This window comes from Ursus americanus, chromosome 34 (assembly GCF_024610735.1).
Source record: "Ursus americanus isolate L20-20 chromosome 34, mUrsAme1.1.p, whole genome shotgun sequence".
NCBI classification, from domain to species: domain Eukaryota; kingdom Metazoa; phylum Chordata; class Mammalia; order Carnivora; family Ursidae; genus Ursus; species Ursus americanus.
In genome coordinates this window covers 18525593-18547914 of record NC_142160.1, presented here as the reverse complement: position 1 = coordinate 18547914, position 22322 = coordinate 18525593, and the positions used below count along the sequence as shown (strand labels likewise).

The following is a 22322-nucleotide window of genomic DNA, read 5'->3' as shown; positions in this document are numbered from 1 at the left end:
TTGCTCTTTTTCTTTATCATATTTTTCAAAGGTTTGCCTTTTACTGGTTTTTGCTTTAGAAACTTTTAATTTTATTGATCAAAATATTTTTGCTTTCTATTTTATTAGTTTCTGCTTTTAACTTTTTAAATCCCTTGCTTCTTTCAGCTTACCTTTTTTTCTGGTTTCTAAAGTTAAGTTTTATTTCACATATTTTCAGCTTTCTTTTCTTCCTTCCTTCCCTTCCTTTTTTTTTTTTTTTTTTTTTTTTTGAGATTTTACTCCTTAGTAATCTCCACACCCAGTGTGGGGCTCAAACTCACAACTCAGATATCGAGTCACATGTTCCACTGACTGAGCCAGCGAGGTGCCCCTATTTTTGGTTTTCTTATTCCTTAAAAATTAGTCAAAACCTATAAATTTTCCTCTAGCATCTTATTTGGCAGACTCTCCTAGGTTTTGAGAAGTAACTTTTATTCATTCTAAATTGTCTGTACTTTGTTTTCATTTCCCCCATCAATGAGTTAATAAAAAGTATAAAAGGTAATTCAAAAACGGCCAAGTGGACGGGCCTTTGTTATTAGTTTTATTCATTTTGCAAAAAAGAACACAATCTGTAGGATCTTTGCATTTTGCAAATTTTTTCCCCTCATATCAGCCATTTTTATTAATGTTCCATAGATCTTCCAAAAGACTATGTACCGTATTCATGGTGGATACGAGATACTTACGAGATAATACCTTCCCTATCTTGGCCTATTGATGGGAGGGGGTGGGAGCTGAGTTTTTTGCTTTAACATTATTATACAGTACAAATGGCTTGGGAAGGGGTGCAGTTCCATGATTTTTGACGTATGTACGGGCTTGTATTACCACCACCGCAATCGTCATCACAATCATAATACAGAAGTTCATCGCCGGAAGATACACCCCTGTACAGCCTCTTCATAATCAAATGCTCCCCCTCCCCAACACCTCTATCACTACGGCTTTGCCTTTTCAAGAATGTCAAACACACAAAATCATAGAGTATACAACCTTTGGGCTTCTTTCCCTTAGCATATGACTTTGAGATTCACCCAAGTTGTTATATATGTAATTCATCCCTTCTTATTTCATGAGTGGACACGCTATCATTTGCTTATTCACTCGCCTGTTGGAAGACATTTCGGTGATTATGAATAGAGCTGCTATAAACATTCATGTACAGGTTTTTATGTGAACACGAGTTTTCATCGATTTAGAGCGAACACCCAGGAGTGACGGCTGGGTCATATGGCATGTTTAATGCTTAGAGGCACTGCCAAACTGTTTTGAGTGGCCACATGATTTTGCATTTCTAGCAGCAATCTATGAGAATTCCCATTGCTCTGCATTCTCACCAGTACTTGTACCATATTTTTTTTATTGTAGCCATTCTAGTAAGTGTGTAGTGGTAGATCCACTGATTTTGAAGAGAGATGTGTTAAAGTCTCTCTCATGATTGGTTTCTCCATTTTTCCTTCTATTTCTTAAGTTTTCACTCTGTGTATTTTGAAACTGAGTTTTTAGGTTGCAGATATACCTTAAAAAATCTTTCAGCAAGGGGCGCCTGGGTGGCTCAGTTGGTTAAGCATCTGCCTTTGGCCCTGGTCATGGTCCTGGGGTCCTGGGATCGAGCCCTGAGTTGGCCTCCCTGCTAGCTGGGGAGTCCGCTTCTCCCTTTCCCTCTGCCCCTCCTCCCTTCTTGTGCTCTCGTTCTAAGAAATAAATAAAAATCTTAAGAAAAAAATGTTAAAAAAATCTTTCGGCAAAACTATACTTATTAGTCAAAAAGAAATGATTTTTCTTTGTCCCCTTTAATGGTATTCATTTTGGATTCTATTTATTCTATTTAACCAGAAGTTAACAAAGCTGCGTACACTCGTTAGCATCTGCCTGGTGTACCTTTGTTTCTTTACCATCCATGATAGTTTAGATTTGCTTTTCGTAAACAGTGCACAGTTGGGTTTTGTGTTTACTCAAGCCTAAGGAATTTGAGAATTTAACCTGCTTCCATTTAAGGTGAGAAAAGCACTTGGTCCTTTTTTTTTTTCCCTATGTAACTGGTCTCTTTTCTCTTTCCTGACTTTCCTCGGATCTTTAAATTCTTCCCCTCATTCTTGATAGTGGGTAGCTATGGAAGTTGTTAACATGTACGCATGCGCTTCTCTCTCCTCGTCCTGGCACACAGTTAAGTCCGAGCTGCACTTTCCCGCTCTGAACTCAGGCATGGCCATGTGACACTCTTTGGCTAATGAAGTGTGAGAAGTGGCATGTGTGCAGAAGCTTTAAGTCCGTGAACATTGCCTCGCTCTTTCTTGGGTATTGCAACCAGCGATATTCTAAATAGTGATGCTTCGTCAGCTGGCTCCCAGGTTGAGGGTGATATGGAGCTCACTTTATTTTCCCATAGGCATTAATATTCATTTAGACTTTTTCTGATTATAGGCATCTCATGATATAAACGGGAATGGCAGGTTCCATGGCATCATCAGTTGCTTTGATTTAAAATCTTATCATAGATTCACTGTTCAGTTTGCTTAGTAATTCTTAGAGAAAATTTTCTTTCGTTTGTTGAATAAGAAGTCAAATACTGAAATCCGTGTTGTCTCATTAATTCCACAAGTATTTGTGTACTTACTATATGCCAATTGCTTACTACTGTATGTCTGAGTTAGTGGAGGACTGGCCCTTTTCTTTCATAATATTTACCCCTCATCCCTTTGCAGGACATAGGAGGGGGAATCTCTCAAATCTTCCATTTCATGAATTGAAGCTTCGGCTGAACCCATCCTGCGATCTAGCCCATCTTGAGTGTTTTTTCATAATCATATTTTTAATTTCTAGAAACTAAATATTTTTTTCCTAGCATCTTATTCCTTATGGATATAATAACCTTATGACTCTCTGAAGACCTTACTTGTATTAACTTTTTAAATTTCTTCTGTTTCTTCTAGTAACTACTTTCTTGTACAGGTTAATTTGTTTTAATTTGGTGTCTCCTTTTATGTTACTGGTTTTCTTCAGATCTGATGATTTTTGCCATATTTATAGATGCGGACCTAAGATTACAGTTTGAAGTGCTTTTCCTCAGCCAAATAATTGTTTCCCTTTCAGTGAACACAGATGCTCATCATGGGCGGCTCTGCTGATTGGAAAGGGAGCGGCTGGCTGGTCACCACAGCCAGCCTGAGTGGGTGGGCAGCTGATCTTCAGTTTCTCCTTGTCATTATAGGATAACACCCTTCTTCTCCATCCCAGTGTGCTCTCCGTCAGAACTCCTTCCTCAAAGAGCTGCTTTCTTAGCTTTAGTCTGGTGGCAAACTCCAGAATTAGGTGCTTCAAAGGTGCGTGGAATGGCTTAGTTGTTCACTCTTAAATCAACTGATCCTTCAATAATCTGCTTTTTATCTTCTAGGAATTCCACACTGTTCATTTTCTGGTTTTCCAACTCTGTTAATCTATTTTTAATATTTCTCCAGTCATTTCAGTGAGATTCTGGAAGAGTAAAAGAATGTGTTCAGTCATCTCTGTTAAGTGATCAGCTCCAGCACGTAGTTTATACTCAGAATCTTTAAAAAAATTAATTATCGTCGCCTATCTTGCTGATCCTCTGAAAATCTTGAGATTAGGGATTATTCTGTAAATATCCATTTGAAATTAGACTGCTTCCTGGACACAGTACTGGAGTGGAGTAGAAAAGTAATTATTGCAATAGTAATTATGACCGATTGTAACGGTGTGGATTTAAAGCAGGACTACAAACTCTTTGCTACAGTATCACATCTGACACTTTTTAAAACTCAAAAAACTCTTTGCATAGACTGCGCATGCTCCGGTGGGCGCTCGGCAAAGGTGCACAGTAATTTCTCAGTAAAGGTACACGTAACTCCTCTAACCCAGATGAAAATACTGTATTTTACGACATTGCTTCAGGTGTAGTATTGGAAGCTTAACATCAAACTTCTAAAATCCTCACATTAAGCGACAAAGTATCCATATTGATTCTTTTATTTTTTAAAAAAATTTATTTATTTGAGAGACAGGAGAGAGAGAGTGCGAGCGTGTGCGTGCCCAGACGCGGGATGGGGGGGCAGAGGGACAAGCAGACTCCCTGCTGAGCAGGGGGCCCGACATGGGGCTCGATCCCAGGACCTTGAGATCATGACCTGAGCTGAGGCAGACACTTAGTGACTGAGCCTCCCAGGCGCCCCGATGATTCTTAATGACATCTTAATGATTTCAAATGATTAAAAAAACCCACATAAACTATGCAACAATTTTAAAACTGTAATTTGTATATAGGTAAGTCTTTAAAAAATCTGTGGTAAAAGAAAACTGAGGTTATCAGTACAAACTCATTTAATTTCTGCCTCTTCCCAACGCTTTCCCCCCAAACTTGCCAGAATTCATCCCACTTGAAGAGTACAAGTCATTCTTACGTATTTCGCAGTATGAACTATATCCCTGTTTTTTCCTTACCATATTTCCGTGTTTCCCCAATTCTCCAGTAACTTATCTCATCATTCTGCACTGCATGCATGGAGGCGAGCCACCTCAGATTCTCCGAGCAATCAAGTCATCTACAACCACACCTGTTCACATCTCTTTGTTCCAGTCGTAACAGCATTAACGTGGCTCATGCTCCCCCCTTCCGGATCCTGCGGTGCGGGTGAGCCTCTCACTCCTCGGCATCTTCAGTATCTCCTTTGATGGGTTCGCTCCTTTAAACCTATAAACACTTAAGTCACTCTCGTTCTAAAAAAGTTCTTTTTGAACTCATCGCTTCCTCTTCTCATCCAAACTCCTTCAAAGAGTAGCCTATACCCACTCTTCACTGTCCCCTCTGAGCGGCCCTGTCCCCTCAACTTGTCTCAATCTGGCTGCGTCTACCACTTCACTGAATGACTCTGACTAAGGTCACCAGGAACCTAACTGCCAAAGCCAAACACATCCTCTGCAGCATGACACTGTTAGCTATTTCCTCCTTCTCGAAACGCTATTACCACTCTCCTCAAAATCCTTTCTCTGTTTCTGACTTAAACTCTTTTTAAGTCCCCACAGTTCTGTGTGACCGCCACCAATTTCATGACTTTCACTACTGCTTATATGTGCTGACACCATTCAGATTTTTATCTTTCCATGTCTTCCCATGCACATCCAGTGATCTACCCATCATCTCCTGAATTCAGCAGGTACTTTAAATTCAACCCGTCCAAGCCTCAACTCTTCTCCCCAATACAGTTCTTTATGCCCTGTTTCCATCCTCAATGATACCACCACCCAACCTCAGTCACACACATGGGAGTCCAGCCTCTGCCTCCTACTTCCTCCTTACTTCCCACAACCAAGTCTTGCTTAATTTTATTTCCTAAGTAAAATCCAAACATATTTCTTCCCTGATATCTTATTTCAGACCCCTTTTCCTCTTGCTATTGCCTAATTCAGAAGTTACCAAACTGGTGTTTGGGGGAACCAGTTGTTAGACACTCCTTTTGGGAAAGGAGGCTAGGGGTACCTGGGTGGCTCAGTCGGTTAAGTGTCCGACTCTTGATTTCGGCTCAGGTCATGATCTCAGGGTTGTGAGATCGAGCCCCGGGTCGGGCCTGGAGCTCAGTGCAGAGTCTGCTTGAGATTGTCCTTCTCCCTCTGCCCCCACTCACCCACTGTGCACACATGCACACTCTCTCTAAATTAAAAAAGAAATGAAAAACGATTCTATAATTGATATATTTGAGAAGGGCTGTGTACCCTATGCCTGTCTTGGAAATTCAGAATGACTTTTAGCTTGCAGTACCCGGAGAAGTCATACAGTAAAGAAACCCACTTAACTTTAAGCCAGGGTTTCCTTTAATTTTGTCCTCAGAACCCTTTCAGTAAGGACAGGGGAGGAAGTTTTTAATTTTTATTTAAAAATAAAAACAATGCTCCTCAGAAGAGTGTGGCATCATCTCTGATCCCCATACTCCTTCAAACTGATGTTCCATACTGAACATTCGTATCTACCATGTAACCCCCAACATGTCATTTCCACTCTTCAATACTTTGATTAGCTATTTCCTGAGGAAAAAGAACCAGCTCCATGCAACGTGGCTTGTAAGGGCTGCTCGCAATCTCCTTTTTGCCACTGCCTGATGACATCCCACCAACTCTGAAATCTGCATCTGGCGTTCCCCAAACACACCACTCTCATGCCCTCGGCTCTATCCTTCTGCTTACGCTGTTCCCTCCACCTTGAGGATCCTTTCCCTTCCTCCCCATTTTCACTGGTTTCCAACTAGTCCTTCAAGACTTAGCTTAGGTGTGAGCTCTTTAAATGACCTTTCTTGGCCCCAAGGTTTTTCTCTCTTCTTCCCTCTACATTCCCTAAGCAGTCCCATCACTGAATGTGAAATGCAGTATTAAGATCCCTGCTTCTGTGTCTTCTACTCTCATTCTTCTATTAGTTAAGGGCTTTATCTTTCTTTACTGTTTTATTCCCATAGCACTCAATCCATGATTCATGAATTCAATAGTACTGGAGTGGTCCTTTCGATAACAATCAAACAGGGCCTTCTAGAAGAAATCTGACACACCAGCTTTTCTGGGATTTTACCTCTCAAGTCACAGTCTGGTTAACTCAGGACTTATCTATGCATATTTTACCAGGGAGGCATAATTTAGTCCGGAGATGCACATTCGTATACTCTTACATAGTCTGCCTTTAAGTGCCCACCAAGATGGGGGAGGGGCAGGCGTACTTTCCGGTAGCCTCGCTCTGCACTTCCCATGCTCACTGGCTTCTCTCTCCAGGGCTTCCTCTTCTCTTAACAAGGTAACAGGACAACAAAGGTATTAAGAACATGGGTTCTGGTTCAAATCCCGGCTCTACCACTTATTTAAGGCTCTGTAATTTTGGGCAACTCACATAATCTGTCTCCTCAGATTCCTCATCTATAAAATGGGCCCAATAATGGTTAATCTGTCTCCTCAGATTCCTCATCTATAAAATGGACCCAATAATGGTTCCCGACCTCATCCCATTGCTGTAATCCATAAACATGCCTAAGTACCTTGGTAAATGTTTGCTGCTCTGGTATTAATTAGGATATGCCAAGGGCTTCTGGACAAGTGATTTATAGTATTTCCACATTTAGCCAAATGTTAAAATTCCCCCATTTATTACCCCATCCTTTCTAGTACCCTTATGCTGCTTTGGTATTTTTTTCCTCCCTCCACAGAATATTACTTCCATGAAGGTAAACGTTTTGTTTTGTTCATTGCTGAAAGCAAGAGCACCCAGAAGAGTATCGTACATATTAGGCCTGCAGGAAATACTTGTTGAATGAAAGGTGGAGAGTGTCAAAAAGAAAACATACCCCAGAAGTTTCATTACAATTAAAAGAATGGATAAATTTTTCTCGAATGGCTGCCAGTACTGTATTTTAAAACACCATATGCCACAATAAAACATAAGAAATTTATTAAAATTTGAAGGCAAAAACATAATTTCAAAAGATTTAGACCTATGTCAGGTGTGATACAGTATGGATGCTTTCTTGAAATTCAAAATCAGATCCAAGAGTATCACTTTCAGAGTGTTCTAACAGATTGAGTTTACTTTTAGTCGTCTTGGATGAAACAGTCACTATTCTACTTTCTCTCTTGACAGAAATGTGTTTTTTCAAAGACTCACTTTTAATTGGTTCATTAACCAAAGAATCATTTTGCCCAATTCCTTTACTTTTCCGATTTACAGATGAGTCAGAGCAGGAATGCAGGTCCTTTCTGGGCTGTTTTTTAGCACAGCATTTTTTGGTATATTCACCTGTTTTGGTCATGTTCTCTGAAGAAGATCTGCTATTTCTAGACAATTCATCTTCTTTTCTTTGGCTTCCAGTTCCAGACATCACATCAGCTGAAGGAGAACATGTTCTAGCAATGAATTCTTTGATAGAGTCCTGCTGCTGCTCATTGACAGGGACTCCCAGGTTGTCTCTAGAAGTTTCTAAGGGCTCCTGCATGGAAACCGGGACATGGAAGGAGTCGAGAGGCAAAGGAATTCTAGCATCACCTGTAATTTTCTGAAACTGGAGGGAAAAACAAAAGAGGACAAAACAAAAATTCAGTGATGAACAAAGCAAAGCCAGCCATTAAAAAGTAGAGTCCATCTCTGAGAAACAAACTGAGGGCTTCAGGGGGAGGGGGTAGGGGAATGGGATAGACTGGTGATGGGTAGTAAGGAGGGCACATATTGCATGGTGCACTGGGTGTTATACGCAACTAATGAATCATTGAACCTTGCATCAGAAACCAGGGATGTACTGTATGGTGACTAACATAAAATGTAATAAAAAATCATTAAAACAAAAATAAATAAATAAAAAGCAGAGTCCATGACTTCAATGCTACTCTGTGATCTTATTATTAAGACAGTCAGTTGATTAATCAGAAGATTTTAGATCCAGTTTTTTTCTAATTATAACTTGCCAGTTGATTCCCAACTTAACTTCACTATATCCAAGGCAACGTCTACTACATTTTCACATTTTGTGTTTGGGATGATTATTGCCCACTTCCCTTTCCCTCATTAAAAATAATTAAGCCCTATTCCTTAAGAAAATTAATTTCTTTTCTATCCTCCAGGAACATGTAAGCAGTATCCAATTTGCGACGAGACTGTTCTCAAGCTATCAGTTCCCAAGACTGTCTGAGGTCGGCTGAGACGGGAGACGAAGGGAAGGTCCAAGGAAGGCCAGGAGAAAAGCAGACAGGTTGTCCCCTCTCGCTCCCATAACTGGGAGGTTAACTATTATACACTATTAGTTATGTCTGGATTACTTATTTATAAAAATTATCTGTATCAGTACTTGTACCTTCATTAGTGTTCCTTCATTGTAAGCTGACTGCATACAAATAGAAACCTAGATGAAATATGAATAGAATAGACATTTACACAATTTAAAATTTGGACTGTTTTCTCTAGTGTTTCATTTCTTTCTTCACTGAGGATAGTTTGCTTTAAATCATACATTTGCAAAAGACCTTCTAACTTCCTTACTTGTAACTACATGATATTATGAAATGGGTCCAAACTTAATAATTTCAGGCTTGGAAAGGACCCCGAAGAGGCTCGTCCCAAGCGTGTGCGTTATTAGGGACAGAGCATCGTTATTTTCTCTCTGACTTGGCAATTCCCTCTCGGCTAATCCCTCTTAGAATCATTATGTTCTGTTCTGTCCACTTACTTGGATATTTTGCATCTGTCCTACGGGGTTCTGCTTTGATTCTGGCTTTTCTTCTTCAAGGGCCTTCTTTTCTTCCTTAGGCAGACTACTAATAGTGGAATTCATCTGGGGACGACCCAGTAAATGAAAATCTGACTGATCTATACCCGCCATTGTGGCAAGCTGCCCAAGCCTGGACAAGAGGGAGAAAGGAGAAAAAAGCAAAGGTTATTATAACAGCATATGATCAGCTTAGATGACCCCATACCTACAATCATGAAATACTTTTAAAATCTTAAAAGCCAATACCCTACGCCACATACAAGCCCCTATTCTCTCCCAAGTTCTCAGCCCTTCCAGATTCACGCTCTGGGACCACATCAGCTAGTGCCATCCCTGCAGCACTCCCTCTTCCCCCAACAATGTCTTGACCACCACCCGATTTACCACTCCATCTCAATGCTTCAGCTTCTGGTATGCACACAGTACACGCCACCCCCACCCCTTGACCACCTTTCCTCCTGTTTCCAAAAATGTGTTTGTTCCTTCCTTCCCAACACCAACGCCTTCACCCACAAAACATAACTCCATCAATTTCAATCTCCGGTTCTCTCTTTCAGTGTCTTCCTTTAGCAAAACCGTTCCCGGTTGAGAATGACTGATCTGTATCTACATTTTCCCTGCAGATTAATAGTAATTTTTGTGCGCAGGACAAAAATCACTTTAATTCAAACTTATTTTACAAGGAAGATGAATAAAAGGGAGGGATATTCTGATGCATCCTGGAATATTTCCAAGTAAAATTATCTTCAGTGTAGTCTTTCCCAAAACTTTACCTACAAATTACTTTATCTACAGGTTACTCTTTTTTTTTTTTTTAATATTTTATTTATTTGACAGAGAGAGACACAGCGAGAGAGGAAACACAAGCAGGGGGAGAGGCAGAGGGAGAAGCAGGCTTCCCATTGAGCAGGGAGCCTGATGTGGGGCTCGATCCCAGGACCCTGGGATCATGACCTGAGCTGAAGACAGATGCTTAACAACTGAGCCACCCAGGCGCCCCACTGAGCCACCCAGGCGCCCCCAGGTCACTCTTTTATAATGGGCTCTCTCCTCTACCAAAGCAGATTTACCATTTTGCATTTCTCTTAACTCCTCATTTAAAAAACACCCTATATTACACACTAAATAAAGACTACGGAAGCAATGAAAACTGCTCACGTTCCTCAGTAAACCATCATTACAAATGCAAAGAGAATAATGCCATGGAGAGAAATTAACTAACCCAGCATCTTTAAGGAGGTCCAAGAAAGCATGGAACTTCTGAAAAGAATTCTCAATGCTGCCCAAAACACCTTCATCATCCAGGATCATGCTTGTCAATGACTGTGCATGCAAGGCTTCAGACAAAGAGAAATTTATATTTCTTAACTGGGCATTTTCACGTTCCAGCTATAAAAGAAAATCGAAAATGTCTGACATGAGTTTCTCCCACTGTCATCAAAAGAAAATAGTTTTTAAGCAATAAAACTAAAAACATTTCAAATGTAACTAATTTGTAATTAATCTAACTTTCTGCCTATAAAGACAGAGACCACATCACATAATAATCAAAACACAAAGATACCCAACAAAGTTCCCTATATAACACTTAGGTGGTATATACATAAACCAAGTAACTGTTTTATTAATGATCTTTCAACAGATCACTTTCCTAACTGGTTATACTCATAACAGACCCTCATTTACATTAGAAAAATTAGCTGCTTAAGGTTTCTTTAAATTAGAAAGTGAAATACAGTCTGATTTGAGCAAAGTTTATTCCAACTCGGCTGGATGTTAAGGATTAACTTTACTGAGCAAAATATTAAATGTCTAAGTTTAAAAGTCCTAAATCATACCCAACTTATTAACCGTACAATGATTTAATATCCTCCTTGGCTTCTTGACAATGTTTCCTCCCTTGTGTGTCCCCTCCCCCTCACCATCTACTCTTCTAAAACCACAGATAAACCCGACTCTAGTATTTTTTGTTCATGACGTAGCTTTTACCTTACGGGTGCTCAGCCTTTACTGAGGGAGTAAGCGTTCTTCAATCCAATGTATGCACTTGCAAAAATTCCTCCCAAAACTCACCTTATAATAAAAAATTATATGTACATACAACTTTTGAGCTTATGTCCTGCTTCCATGCACATTAGCCTAATGTAATTCTCATAGCACATATTTTTATCTTTCATTGCATTCTTAGTTTTCCAATATTTAATACTTATTTATTTAAATTATTCACTGCCAGTACATAGTTTCGTCATGCCTTTTATGCTATTATATATGCAGTATAAGCATAAGTGCTTTCTTGAACTGAAGCGTCATGAACAGAAAATAAGCTAACGTCATATAGAAATACACATACACCAAAAAAACCCTGACATTTTTACTTAAAAAAAAAAAAAAGATCCATGCCCCATGTGGACCCCAGTGCAGGGCTTGAACTCATAACCTGGAGATCAGGACCTGAGCTGAGATCAAGAGTCAGATGCTTAACCGACTGAGCCACCCAGACGTCCCTAAGATTTTTACATTTTAAAAACATGTTTTCTGGAATAGAGATCATATGACCACTAAATGTAGTAAACACAAAGGTTCATATGGTATAACCAATTTCCAATGTATTAGTTCTAAAGTTTATAAACTGCATGTGTATGGCTTAATATCAAATAAAAATAAAACTAAAACACTTCCAAAAGTATAAGAAAAAACTTGTTTACCTCACTGACTCGTTTATCAGCCTTAAGCCTTATTACTCTTTCGTCCTTTAACTGCTTTAGGCACTCCTCCAGCTTTTCCTAGTGTGAAGAAATAGAGTACGTATCATGAACAATTCATAGTAGGATATCCAAAAGCCTTTCCAGTTAGAGATCTCACCAAGTATTTAGGCACAGAGCCAGAAGTAAACTCAGATTTCAGGATTATCTATTACTTATGATATCACCATGCTAGTGAAATTAATTACCAAAAATATCAAATTAGCATATTAAAAATGTATTTGAGTATAACGCTTTCCAAAACAAATTTGTGGCAGCTCACCATAAAAGGCATATGTGTATAATAGTTAGGTCAGAAATAAAAAACTAAGGCCAAGAAAGGAAAATTCTACTTTTACTAATGTGTCCCTTTATAATAGGAAATCTTATTAACACAGTTAAGCCACCCGAATTATGTAATTGCAGATTCAAATGCATTTTTTAAAAAGTAGACACTTTTAAAGCACTTTACTATGTGCCAAGCCCTGTCCCAGTAGGAATTTCCTGGGTATTAAATAATTTAATGATCAAAACCCTGTAAGAAAAGAACAATTATTAAGTCCATGTCATCTTACAGGTGACAAAACAGAGACAGAGAGAAGTGGAGTAGGACACCCAAGACCATGTCACCTAAGATCATAAGGTGCGGAGGCACATTTGAACTCAGGAAGTTGGGCGCCATGCCTGTTCACAGAAGTGGTAATCTCCCCATTCACCAATGTCAATAAAATAGAATGCACATTGGTAAACCCCCTTTTGATTTCCAAGAACAAGACACTTAAGTCCTTGCAGTGGGGGACACTACTTGTGGTTGGCAGAATTCTAAGATAGCCCCTCAGATTCCTACCTGCTAAACTATATAATCCTCCCAGTTAATCAAATGCTAATCTAGGTGCTGCAGTGAAGGGATTTTGCAGATGTAATTAAGGTTTCTCAAATCTTGAATTGATCTTAAGAGACTATTCTGGGCGGATGTGACCTATTCAGGTGGTCCATTAAAAGGGACTGGGATCTTCCTTAAGATCTAAAGTACAGAGGGACAAAGGGGAGATTCTCTGTTGCTGGCTTTAAACACGTCAAGTGTGATGTTGTGGCAAGGAATGCAGGAGAGAGGCTTCTAGGAGCTGAGATTGTCCCGACTGACAGCCAGCACGGAAAGGAGGATCTCGGCCCTACAACTCCAGGAGCTGAATTAGGTCAATGAGCTGTGTAAGTTGGGAGTCGATTCTTTCCCAGAGCCTCTTGATGAGAACGCAGCCTGACCGACATCCTGACTTCAGCTCTATGGGATGAAGCAGAGATCCTAGTCATGCCCTAGCTGGACTTCTGACCTACAGAACAGGGAGCTCATCAGCGGTTGTTTCAAGCCACTAAACTCACACCAACAGAAAATTCATATACTACTCAACCCCCATGAACAAAATGGTTCATGAACAAAATGAATGACTGTTCCTGTTTTAAGCCACTGTTTTGGGGGTGGTTTCTTATGCAGCAATAAATAAACAAAATACCTCTATTTATTAAAACAACAAGGTATATTTACACATTTTAAAGGCTTTTGAACAATCACTTAAACAAAGAATTTCAGCTTAAAGTTTAGTTTACCCCGGGCGAATGCAGGTTGGGGAAGGCACTCTATTATACACTGTCATTGAGAGAGGAAACCAGTACCTGCTTCTGCGCAGTGAGTACATACACCCAGGAATCTGCCCTAAGGAAATCACCAAAGACATGGGCAAGGATTTATCTACCAATAGGTCAATAAAGGACTGTTTAGAACTAAACCCTAGAAGTAAGCTACAAGCTCCCAAATTGGGTTGGTTTAAATAAAAACAGCATACCCATATGAAGGAATGCTCTGCGAAGGCCAAAGATATTGACAACAAGAGGTCTGAACCAGAGTTAATGAATGGGCTTTAGGAGTTCTATATTCAAAATGTATCTGTGTTTTTCTTGGGAGATAGTACATAAACTTAATCTAAGATTCTCTGATGTAGAGAAGTATTTAGTGACAGGACAAAATATTTTTGATACCTTTTTAAGACAAAAGGGTAAATTAGGTGTGTGTACTACAGAGGTGGCTTTTATTTTCTTCAGTAAGTTTTTCATTGGTTTTAATATTTAAAACCTATTTCGTAGAAATTCTCAACAAATAAGTAAACAAGAAAGTCTCACCACAATCAGAGAAAGTACATACTGAAATGCTCCATCCTCAACTGGCTCTGAACAGAAACAGCACATTGCGCAATTACACGAAACAGCTTCTCCCTCTAGTGGAGGGAGTTAGAACATCATGTTGGATTTTCATGAAAAAGTCTACCCTCTTCCTACAGAGTTTTAAGTAATTCATGCTCTTTAAAAAAATATGAAACCATAAAAGACTCTTAATCACAGGAAACAAACTGAGGGTTGCTGGAGGGGAGGGGGATGAGGGGATGGGGTAACTGGGTGATGGACATTAAGGAGGGCACAAGATGTAATAAGCATTAGGTATTATATAAGAACGATGAATCACTAAACTCCACCTCCAAAATTAATAATATATTATATGTTAATTAACCGAATTTAAATTTAAAAATTTTTAAAAAGCTCAGTGTCTACACTTGAAAAAATACAGAGCCAAAATATTAGAAAGTAAAATTACTTGACATTCTGTTATGTAAATTAGACAAATGATCAGGTTTCAGAGAAATTTTCTTTCTTGTCATCTGCTCTTCTTCCCCTTCTATACATTGTTGACTAGTTTGATTTTTTTCTGGAACAAAGCTCCCATCATACTGTATCCCTAATTTTATGTTCAACTTTTTTCCATTTAACATTAGATCGATCATTTTTTTATATAGTCAGGGGATTCATAGCCTTGATTTTTTTCAAAGATTTATTTATTTACTTTTGAGAGAGACAGCGTGCACCTGTGAGCTGGCAGGGGAGGGGAGAGAGAGAGTGTGAGAGAGAATCTCAAGCAGACTCCCTGCTGAACAAGGAGCCCAACTTGGGGCTCAACCTCCCGACCCTGAGATCATGATCTGAGCCGAAATCAAGAGCCAGTCACTGAACCAACTGAGCCACCTCTAACCTTGACTTTTTTAATGGGCTACAAAATATTCCATTGAGCAGGTCTCTTGGTTCATGTAATCATTTCTTTAGGGTTAAACATTTAAATTCTTTCCAACTTTTCAATATTATAAAACAAAATAACTACTCTGATGCATGAAGGCTTTCTCCCACATGCAGGATAATTTTTTTGCAATAAGTCAATAAAAATGAGTTTGAGATCAAAGCAAATGAACATTTTTAAGGTTCTGTGATACTGATCTCCAAACTGCTTTCCAACAGATTCCTAAGATTTTAGACTGCTTTCAGCAATGTATCGCTTGGTAGATAACTTCTACTATAACTGTTGGCTTGCTTCCTCACTTTAAAGTACAAGAAATTTAGGGGAAGGGGGTGTTTTTATCCCAGCACATAGCACATGAAAAGTAATTGCTGAATAAGGTAAACCCGTGCCAATACAAGATCTATGTGTATAATTAGTAGGTGAATTTCTCTTTCAGATTGTATTTTAAAAATTCAGAATCTCTGTGGCTACAACCTGGGCCTCCCCGTTAGCTATATAACCTTGGACAAGTCCAGTAACTCTAGGCTTCAATTTCCTCATCTCTAACATGAAAATAGGTTCCCACAACACACGGTTCTTGTGAGGATTACAGGAGTTGACACACACATAAAACTCAGAAGAGTGCTTGGTACATAAAGAATGTTCAATTAATGCTAATGAATATATATGAATGCAAATAGTAGCTAAGGACTTAAAATCAGATTGTCTCAACTCACTCACACATCCAGCCCCTTAGAGGCAACCTTTCCTTGAGCAGGTTTTAATTTTTTTAAGTAATCCTTACACTCAACGCGGGGTTCGAATTCACAGTTCCGAGGTCAAGAGTTGCATGCTTTACTGACTGAGCCAGCCAGGCACCCCTGCTTTAATTGTAAAATAGGATACACATACTGTTCATCAGTCTGTCAACAACTGATGACATATTCTGATTTTTATTTCTCAGAATTCAAACGTCCACCGTCCACCTTGATCTAAGCTGAGGAATCGGTGAGGGAAAGACAGAAGCCGCGGACAAGTTCATCCAGTGCGCTAAGCAGGCTTCCACCTGCCCAACAGCCACTACGGTTTGAAAAATAATCTCTGGATCTTTAAAGTGGAAACTTCGTACCTCTAATGCTTCTTGTTTCAAACCGGTTTTCTCGGGCTCTCCTTGAACACTTTCGGATGAATCGTCGACCTCTTCAACTTCTGAAGAGGAAGGACTCTCTACTGTCACGGTCACAGGAAAATCCGACTGCTTAGAGAAAGACGACAAGGTTGGAGAACAAAACCCGGATACCAAATATTTACAGGACATTTAACACAACGGATCTGACGTATTGAATCATTATTTATAAATGTCTTCCACTGCTTAGTCTAAAACAAGCAATGACGAAGTAAAATGACAATGACTTATTTTTGCTGTCACTGTACAGAATTCTGTTTAGATTTACATTTGGAATCGCCCATAGTATTTTATTAACTTTCTTTCGTATAAGCCAAGGGAGGAGCCAGGGTAAACATCTTTCTGAGACCAACTTTATACTACAGATGAGAAATTTACTCTCCACTGTCAGGTACAAAAAGTCTGGAAGAAAAATCCATCAGTAGGGGACTGATAAGATGAATTAGAAGAATAATTAGAAAGTTAACATATCTAGTGAAAAAAAAAGGGAAACGTTTAAAAAATTAATCACTTACACATACACAACTAAAACAGACCCATCAAAAACCTCATCTTATCATCCTTAAGCCACCTTAAGCCCAAACTACTGTAGTGGCAATATAATTCTGTCAAGTCTCACTGCCTCGGGAATGCAGTTCAGTATGTTGTTTCCAAACATTTGAAAACTGATCTGATCACAACCCCATAAAAAGTCTACAGATCAAAAAGAGGAGTGCTGAGGTTACATAAGTGCACAGAAGACAAGTCACTAGACCATCATTTTAACCACGGGCAATAAATCCCAGAGTACAGGAAAATCTCAATGGTAGAATGAAGTGTGCACCCCTTCTTTTAGACATGCAGGGGGCAGGACTCACAGCCGGGGTGCTCTTCTCTCAATCCAGCAGTGTTACCTTACTCAGAGCAACTACGTAGTCTCCCAGGACAAGGGCGGAAGGAGAACCTGACACTCTGACAGGATTGGCTGGTTCTAACGCCATGAGGCGAATGGACAGGGAATGTGTGTGGCCTTGGTGAGAGAGGAAGAAGTGCTCTGGGAGAGCAGAAGCTCCGGGATTGGCTTATTTTGCCATTAGGATCTGGAACTTATAAAGATAGCCCCCAAATAACATTTCTCGAAAACATAAAGACATTCTTGAGAATGAGAGTGCCAAATGTTGGGTCAGAAATGGCAGTCAAATTCCTTTCATTGGGTAACAGGTGACTTGTGGACTGGAGAAATGGCTTTCCTGTTTACAGATGAAACCACAAGATGCCCAGTGTGTCATAGCCACACAACTACATAGTGTCATTGGGAGAGCAACCTGACAAGTTGCAAATGGATTTCAGAGATGGAAATGTTTCCTGTAAGGCTCTGTTTAGTTTGAAAAGCAAAGAGAACGCCCTCCCACCTCTCCCACTTAACCTCCTATATATTGTAAATATGAGAACTACATACCTGCAAATGATTATATACATCACGAGTTTTGATTAATGGAAAACCCCTAAGGAGAAACCAACAAATTAAACATTGATGTGAACATCAAGAGTTAACGCCAGATAGCAAAATTTGCTAGTATTATCTACAGTAATACTATGAATAATACATATGAATTGTGTATAAGCAAAATCAGCTCAAAATAAGGACCTGGGAGGCTCTGCTGTGGAGAAAACGGAACAGCAGTCAGCAGCCTGGCTTGTCATAACTCTCTGAGCTCCTAAGAGGTGTCTTCACTTTCTATGCTCAAGACTGTTTCGATTTCCAATCTAACTTCTTTGACTAATAATTATTCTCCAACTGACAACTCCTTGTGATCAGAATGGTCTTGAAATTAATAACTATCATAAAAAGAAGATATGAAATCACAAAGTCATGAAACTGAAGTGTAAAGACTGGGGGCCTGGAACTAGAGTTTATGCAATAATAATTCACATCACCATTTGCAACGGAGATTATATTCATCAATTCAATGTGAGCAAGTGAACAATTATTTTACAGAGTACCTACCTCAAGTCTTACTTAAAATCAATTCTTTGCTTTCTTAAGCAATTGTTAATCCCCAATTTCTTCAATACTACCAAGTAAGTTACTTGAAAATAATCTACAGCAAACTAATTCACTCAGCAGGCCTAATATTATAGTTCAACCATTTAAAGAGACTTTTATACTCCTAGGATAAAAAGTGCTGCGCACCGTTATGCCCTGGGTAAGTAATCAGCTAAAGCTAGTTAAATCTAATTTGATTTACTAAATCTGATTCACTAAAATGAGTTAAGCCTGTTGACTGAGTTAGATTAAGTCTAATCCATACTCCTGATGCATTTGGCACTAAACTATTCCCCAGGCTGAAAATGCCTTTTTCCCCCTTCCTTACATATCCAAGTTCCTCCTCTTGCACTATAGGGCCTAGCTCAATTACACCCGCCTTTAATGAAACCTTTACTCACCTGTACAAGTGCAGAGAATGTTATCTCCTCTTGACTCCCACAGGGTTACATGTGTTGTGACACTAAAGAAATAACTTGCAGCTCCCAATTATCATTTTTTGTTTTTTTTTCTTCCTTCAAGGACTCATTAGGCAGAAGCCACGTGTGAGTTATTGTTTTGTCCTCTAGAGAAACCACTAGAGACCTCCCACATAATAGGAGCTCCAAAATGAAAATTTCGGAACGACTAAAGACAGGGAATAAATATACTCAACCTGCTCCTTTTTGCACGTTCCGCTGTGCGCCACGGCAGGAAACCAGACACGCCAGGAGGTAGAGCTTCGGGAGCATAATATTCTTTACCAAGGGACTGTTTCCTTCCATTACTTACAGGTTTCTTTGTGGCCAATCCTATGTTTGCGAAAGCATTAAAGGACAAAATCAAGATGCGCTGAATGGTGACATAGCAATCGTCACATGTTCGCACTTTATAACACAGGCATCTGCCAACGACGCAAGGCCATTAATAACAGGGTCATTCTGTAAAAAATGCTCTTACAGAGTCTAGCAATGTTTACAAATATAAGTTCTCACAGAGTAAAAAGTTATCATTTTAACTAAAATATAAGTATATGAGATGCGTAAAACATGCAAAAATAAAAAATATACCCCAGAGAATGAAACATGCATGATACATCTTATGTATCATGCAGAAATATTCAGTTTATTCTGAGATTGAATCTCAGACTATCTTTGGTATTTCTGAATCTCAAAGATAGAGAAACACTGATACATCCCTGATTCCTGCCAAAGAGAATCTAAATTAGACCACAATTTCAATTTAAGATTAATCTTTTTATGTAAAAACAATCAAAGTAACAGGACTGAAAGTTGCTAAGTGGCAGGTAAGTCAATGTTACCCTCTGTAAGTCTGTCAACCTTTACTGCTCATTTGATTTCATATAAAAAACAAAAAAGAAACAAGACCCAGTGGATAAAAGAGCAAGATATGGAGACTTGGCCTACATTTCAGGAGACAAAGTCAAGTACCCTTAGGTGAAATACTTAGTAGCAAAAACTAGACCTACATGCTAATATACTTTATTTAGAATAAACCATATATTAAAATTGACATTTAAATATTTCTTTCTGTTACTGAAAACAAGTACTATAGGTTTGTTATATTTATTCTCCAAATTGATTTTACTATACTACTTTAGCAGATTTGGATAGCATGAAAAACAAAGCATATGTGGTAACAGACGGCAAATATTTCATATAGTGTAGCTTACTGATAATCACCGCGTGACCCTGTGTGATTTTTCTGGATAAATTTATAGGCCTCTTAAAAATATACAGAAGTGCCAGTTATCTTGCGCTATTTTCTGTTTTTTAACGTAATTACTCTCAAGGAAAAAATGTTCATCTCTATATGGTGTGTACGTGTATACCTCTCCCCTGACTTTCAGAAACTAATGCGGGGGGCGCCTGGGTGGCGCAGTCGTTAAGCGTCTGCCTTCGGCTCAGGGCGTGATCCCAGCGTTCTGGGATCGAGCCCCACATCAGGCTCTTCTGCTAGGAGCCTGCTTCTTCCTCTCTCACTCCCCCTGCTTGTGTTCCCTCTCTCGCTGGCTGTCTCTGTCAAATAAATAAATAATAAAAAAAAAAAAAAAAAGAAACTAATGCGGATGCCATTTGTAATTAAATCCAAAAGAATTCACACTTATCTTGCTAGGAGATAAAATTCCCATTAAAGTTCTTCTTTCTGTACACAAGATTACAATATGAATGTGACACAACTCACACAATTATTTAACCCCTATACTCACCTGGATCTAACTAGATAGCCAGACACTGGTGTGGCTTACCTCTATGTCTCCATATAACTGAGGCAAATACAAAAAAAAGCCCAAGATATAAAATTACTCTTAAAACAGCTCAGCGAGCTAAACGTCAGTCACATTTCCACTTTGTTTAATCATGCTAAGAAAAAAATAAGATTTTTAATTTTTTATTCTCATTCCACGAAGTCCTATTATACACCACCAAACACTAAAATTACAGACATCTTAATATAACATATATATTTTTACCTATATATATTTCTATTTCTAAGATTATATTAAAATACCAACTTAAGACACTTTTAAGAATGTTTTACACATGATGTAAACTTTTAATAACAATATATAATAAGTGCAACATCACAAATCTTAGCTTCTTTGTATATACTATTTGACTACTAAAATACCAGTTTCAGGGGCGCCTGGGTGGCACAGCGGTTAAGCGTCTGCCTTCGGCTCAGGGCGTGATCCCGGTGTTATGGGATCGAGCCCCAAATCAGGCTCCTCCGCTATGAGCCTGCTTCTTCCTCTCCCACTCCCCCTGCTTGTGTCCCCTCTCTCGCTGGCTGTCTCTATCTCTGTCGAATAAATAAAATAAAATCTTTAAAAAAAAAAAAATACCAGTTTTAAAATAAAAATTGGTAGAAAAATTGTTAAGCTTTCTTTTGATTTAATAAACACTCTTAATTTCTACTTAATATTTTGTTGACCAAACAAGTAGATTAATGGAGAATCAAAAACATACCTTTTAGTAGCAAAAAAAAGAAGTTGTATTTATGAAAATGTTTACAATACTATTAAAAAATTACATAATATTTAGGTTATTTTGAATTTTTCACCAATTTATTATTTATTTCTTTATTTTAGGTAGGCTCCACACCTGACGTAAGGCTTGAACCCAGGACCCCGAGATCGAGAGTCACGTGCTCTACCGACTGAGCCAGCCAGGCACCCCAAATCTTTCACTAATTTAAAAAATAGACCAATCAACTCAATGAAACCTTGTGAATACATAAAAAGTATAACTATGAAATCATGTAGAATTTTAATTTAACTTAAAATGAAATGAAAGAAGGAAAATGGCAAATTATATGCAAGCTATGTGGAATTACGTCAATATTCCAGGCAACGCGGTCACCTGTATGCCTATGTTGTCTATGCTAACAGACCACAGGAAGAGAAAATGAAAATCTTAACCAAGAAATATATTCAAAATAATGAACTTTTTATGAAAACAGTTAATTTTTAAAAAATGGAAGTACTGCCATCCCTTTTTAAAATTATTTCTGTATTCCATAAATTCTCATCATCTGTATCAGAACATTTATGGTCTTTCTGACATGCATGTGGTTAATACTGGTTGCTACCATCGGTATCATACGATGGGAAGAGATTCCAATTTTAGCACATCAGGGCACAAATGGGGCATAAACTCCAGCAGTGTTAAAAAGCCAGGAGAGAAACAGTTACCGATTCTAATAGTAGCTTTCCCTTTCCGACCACTTCCCAGAACTAGAGTTCTCTTTTTCTGTCTAGCAGTTTTGACTGGTTCCTTCACTGATGGAGAAGTTATCCACTGGTACTGGAAGAGAAATAATAAATACTCTTTTCAGTTACAGGTAATTTATGAGGGTTTGATCTCAATTGGAAATTAAGCTATTTTGAATTAATAAAGGTTTGCAATGTGCATTTCTGGGATCCCAAATTAAAGAATCATACAATGTTTTCAACACAGAAAAGCCATTTGATTTGACTTAATTGATTTAAGATGGCAGAAAA

The 22322-nt window shown here is 38.7% G+C and overlaps 1 protein-coding gene across 6 annotated transcripts in view; it reads right to left on the bottom strand.

The window, feature by feature from the left end:
• Nucleotides 1–221: 221 nt before the first annotated feature.
• CEP78 (centrosomal protein 78) overlaps nt 222–22322 on the bottom strand; it is a 32170-nt gene continuing 10069 nt past the window's right edge. For 2 of the 6 annotated variants that reach the window (XM_045781008.2, XM_045781011.2), the window contains 9 exons: nt 22014–22125; nt 18975–19110; nt 17732–17777; nt 16237–16365; nt 11975–12052; nt 10492–10658; nt 9228–9399; nt 8856–8903; nt 7441–8069 (listed from right to left, as the gene is read on the bottom strand). In XM_045781008.2, coding sequence (XP_045636964.1) covers nt 7506–8069; nt 8856–8903; nt 9228–9399; nt 10492–10658; nt 11975–12052; nt 16237–16365; nt 17732–17777; nt 18975–19110; nt 22014–22125 — 1452 coding nt within the window. In that variant the 3' untranslated portion in view covers nt 7441–7505. Of the gene's footprint in view, nt 3499–4034; nt 4733–7440; nt 8070–8855; nt 8904–9227; nt 9400–10491; nt 10659–11974; nt 12053–16236; nt 16366–17731; nt 17778–18974; nt 19111–22013; nt 22126–22322 lie in introns of those variants that run through there. The other 4 variants (XM_045781012.2, XM_045781013.2, XM_045781009.2 and 1 more) reach the window with 4 other exon arrangements.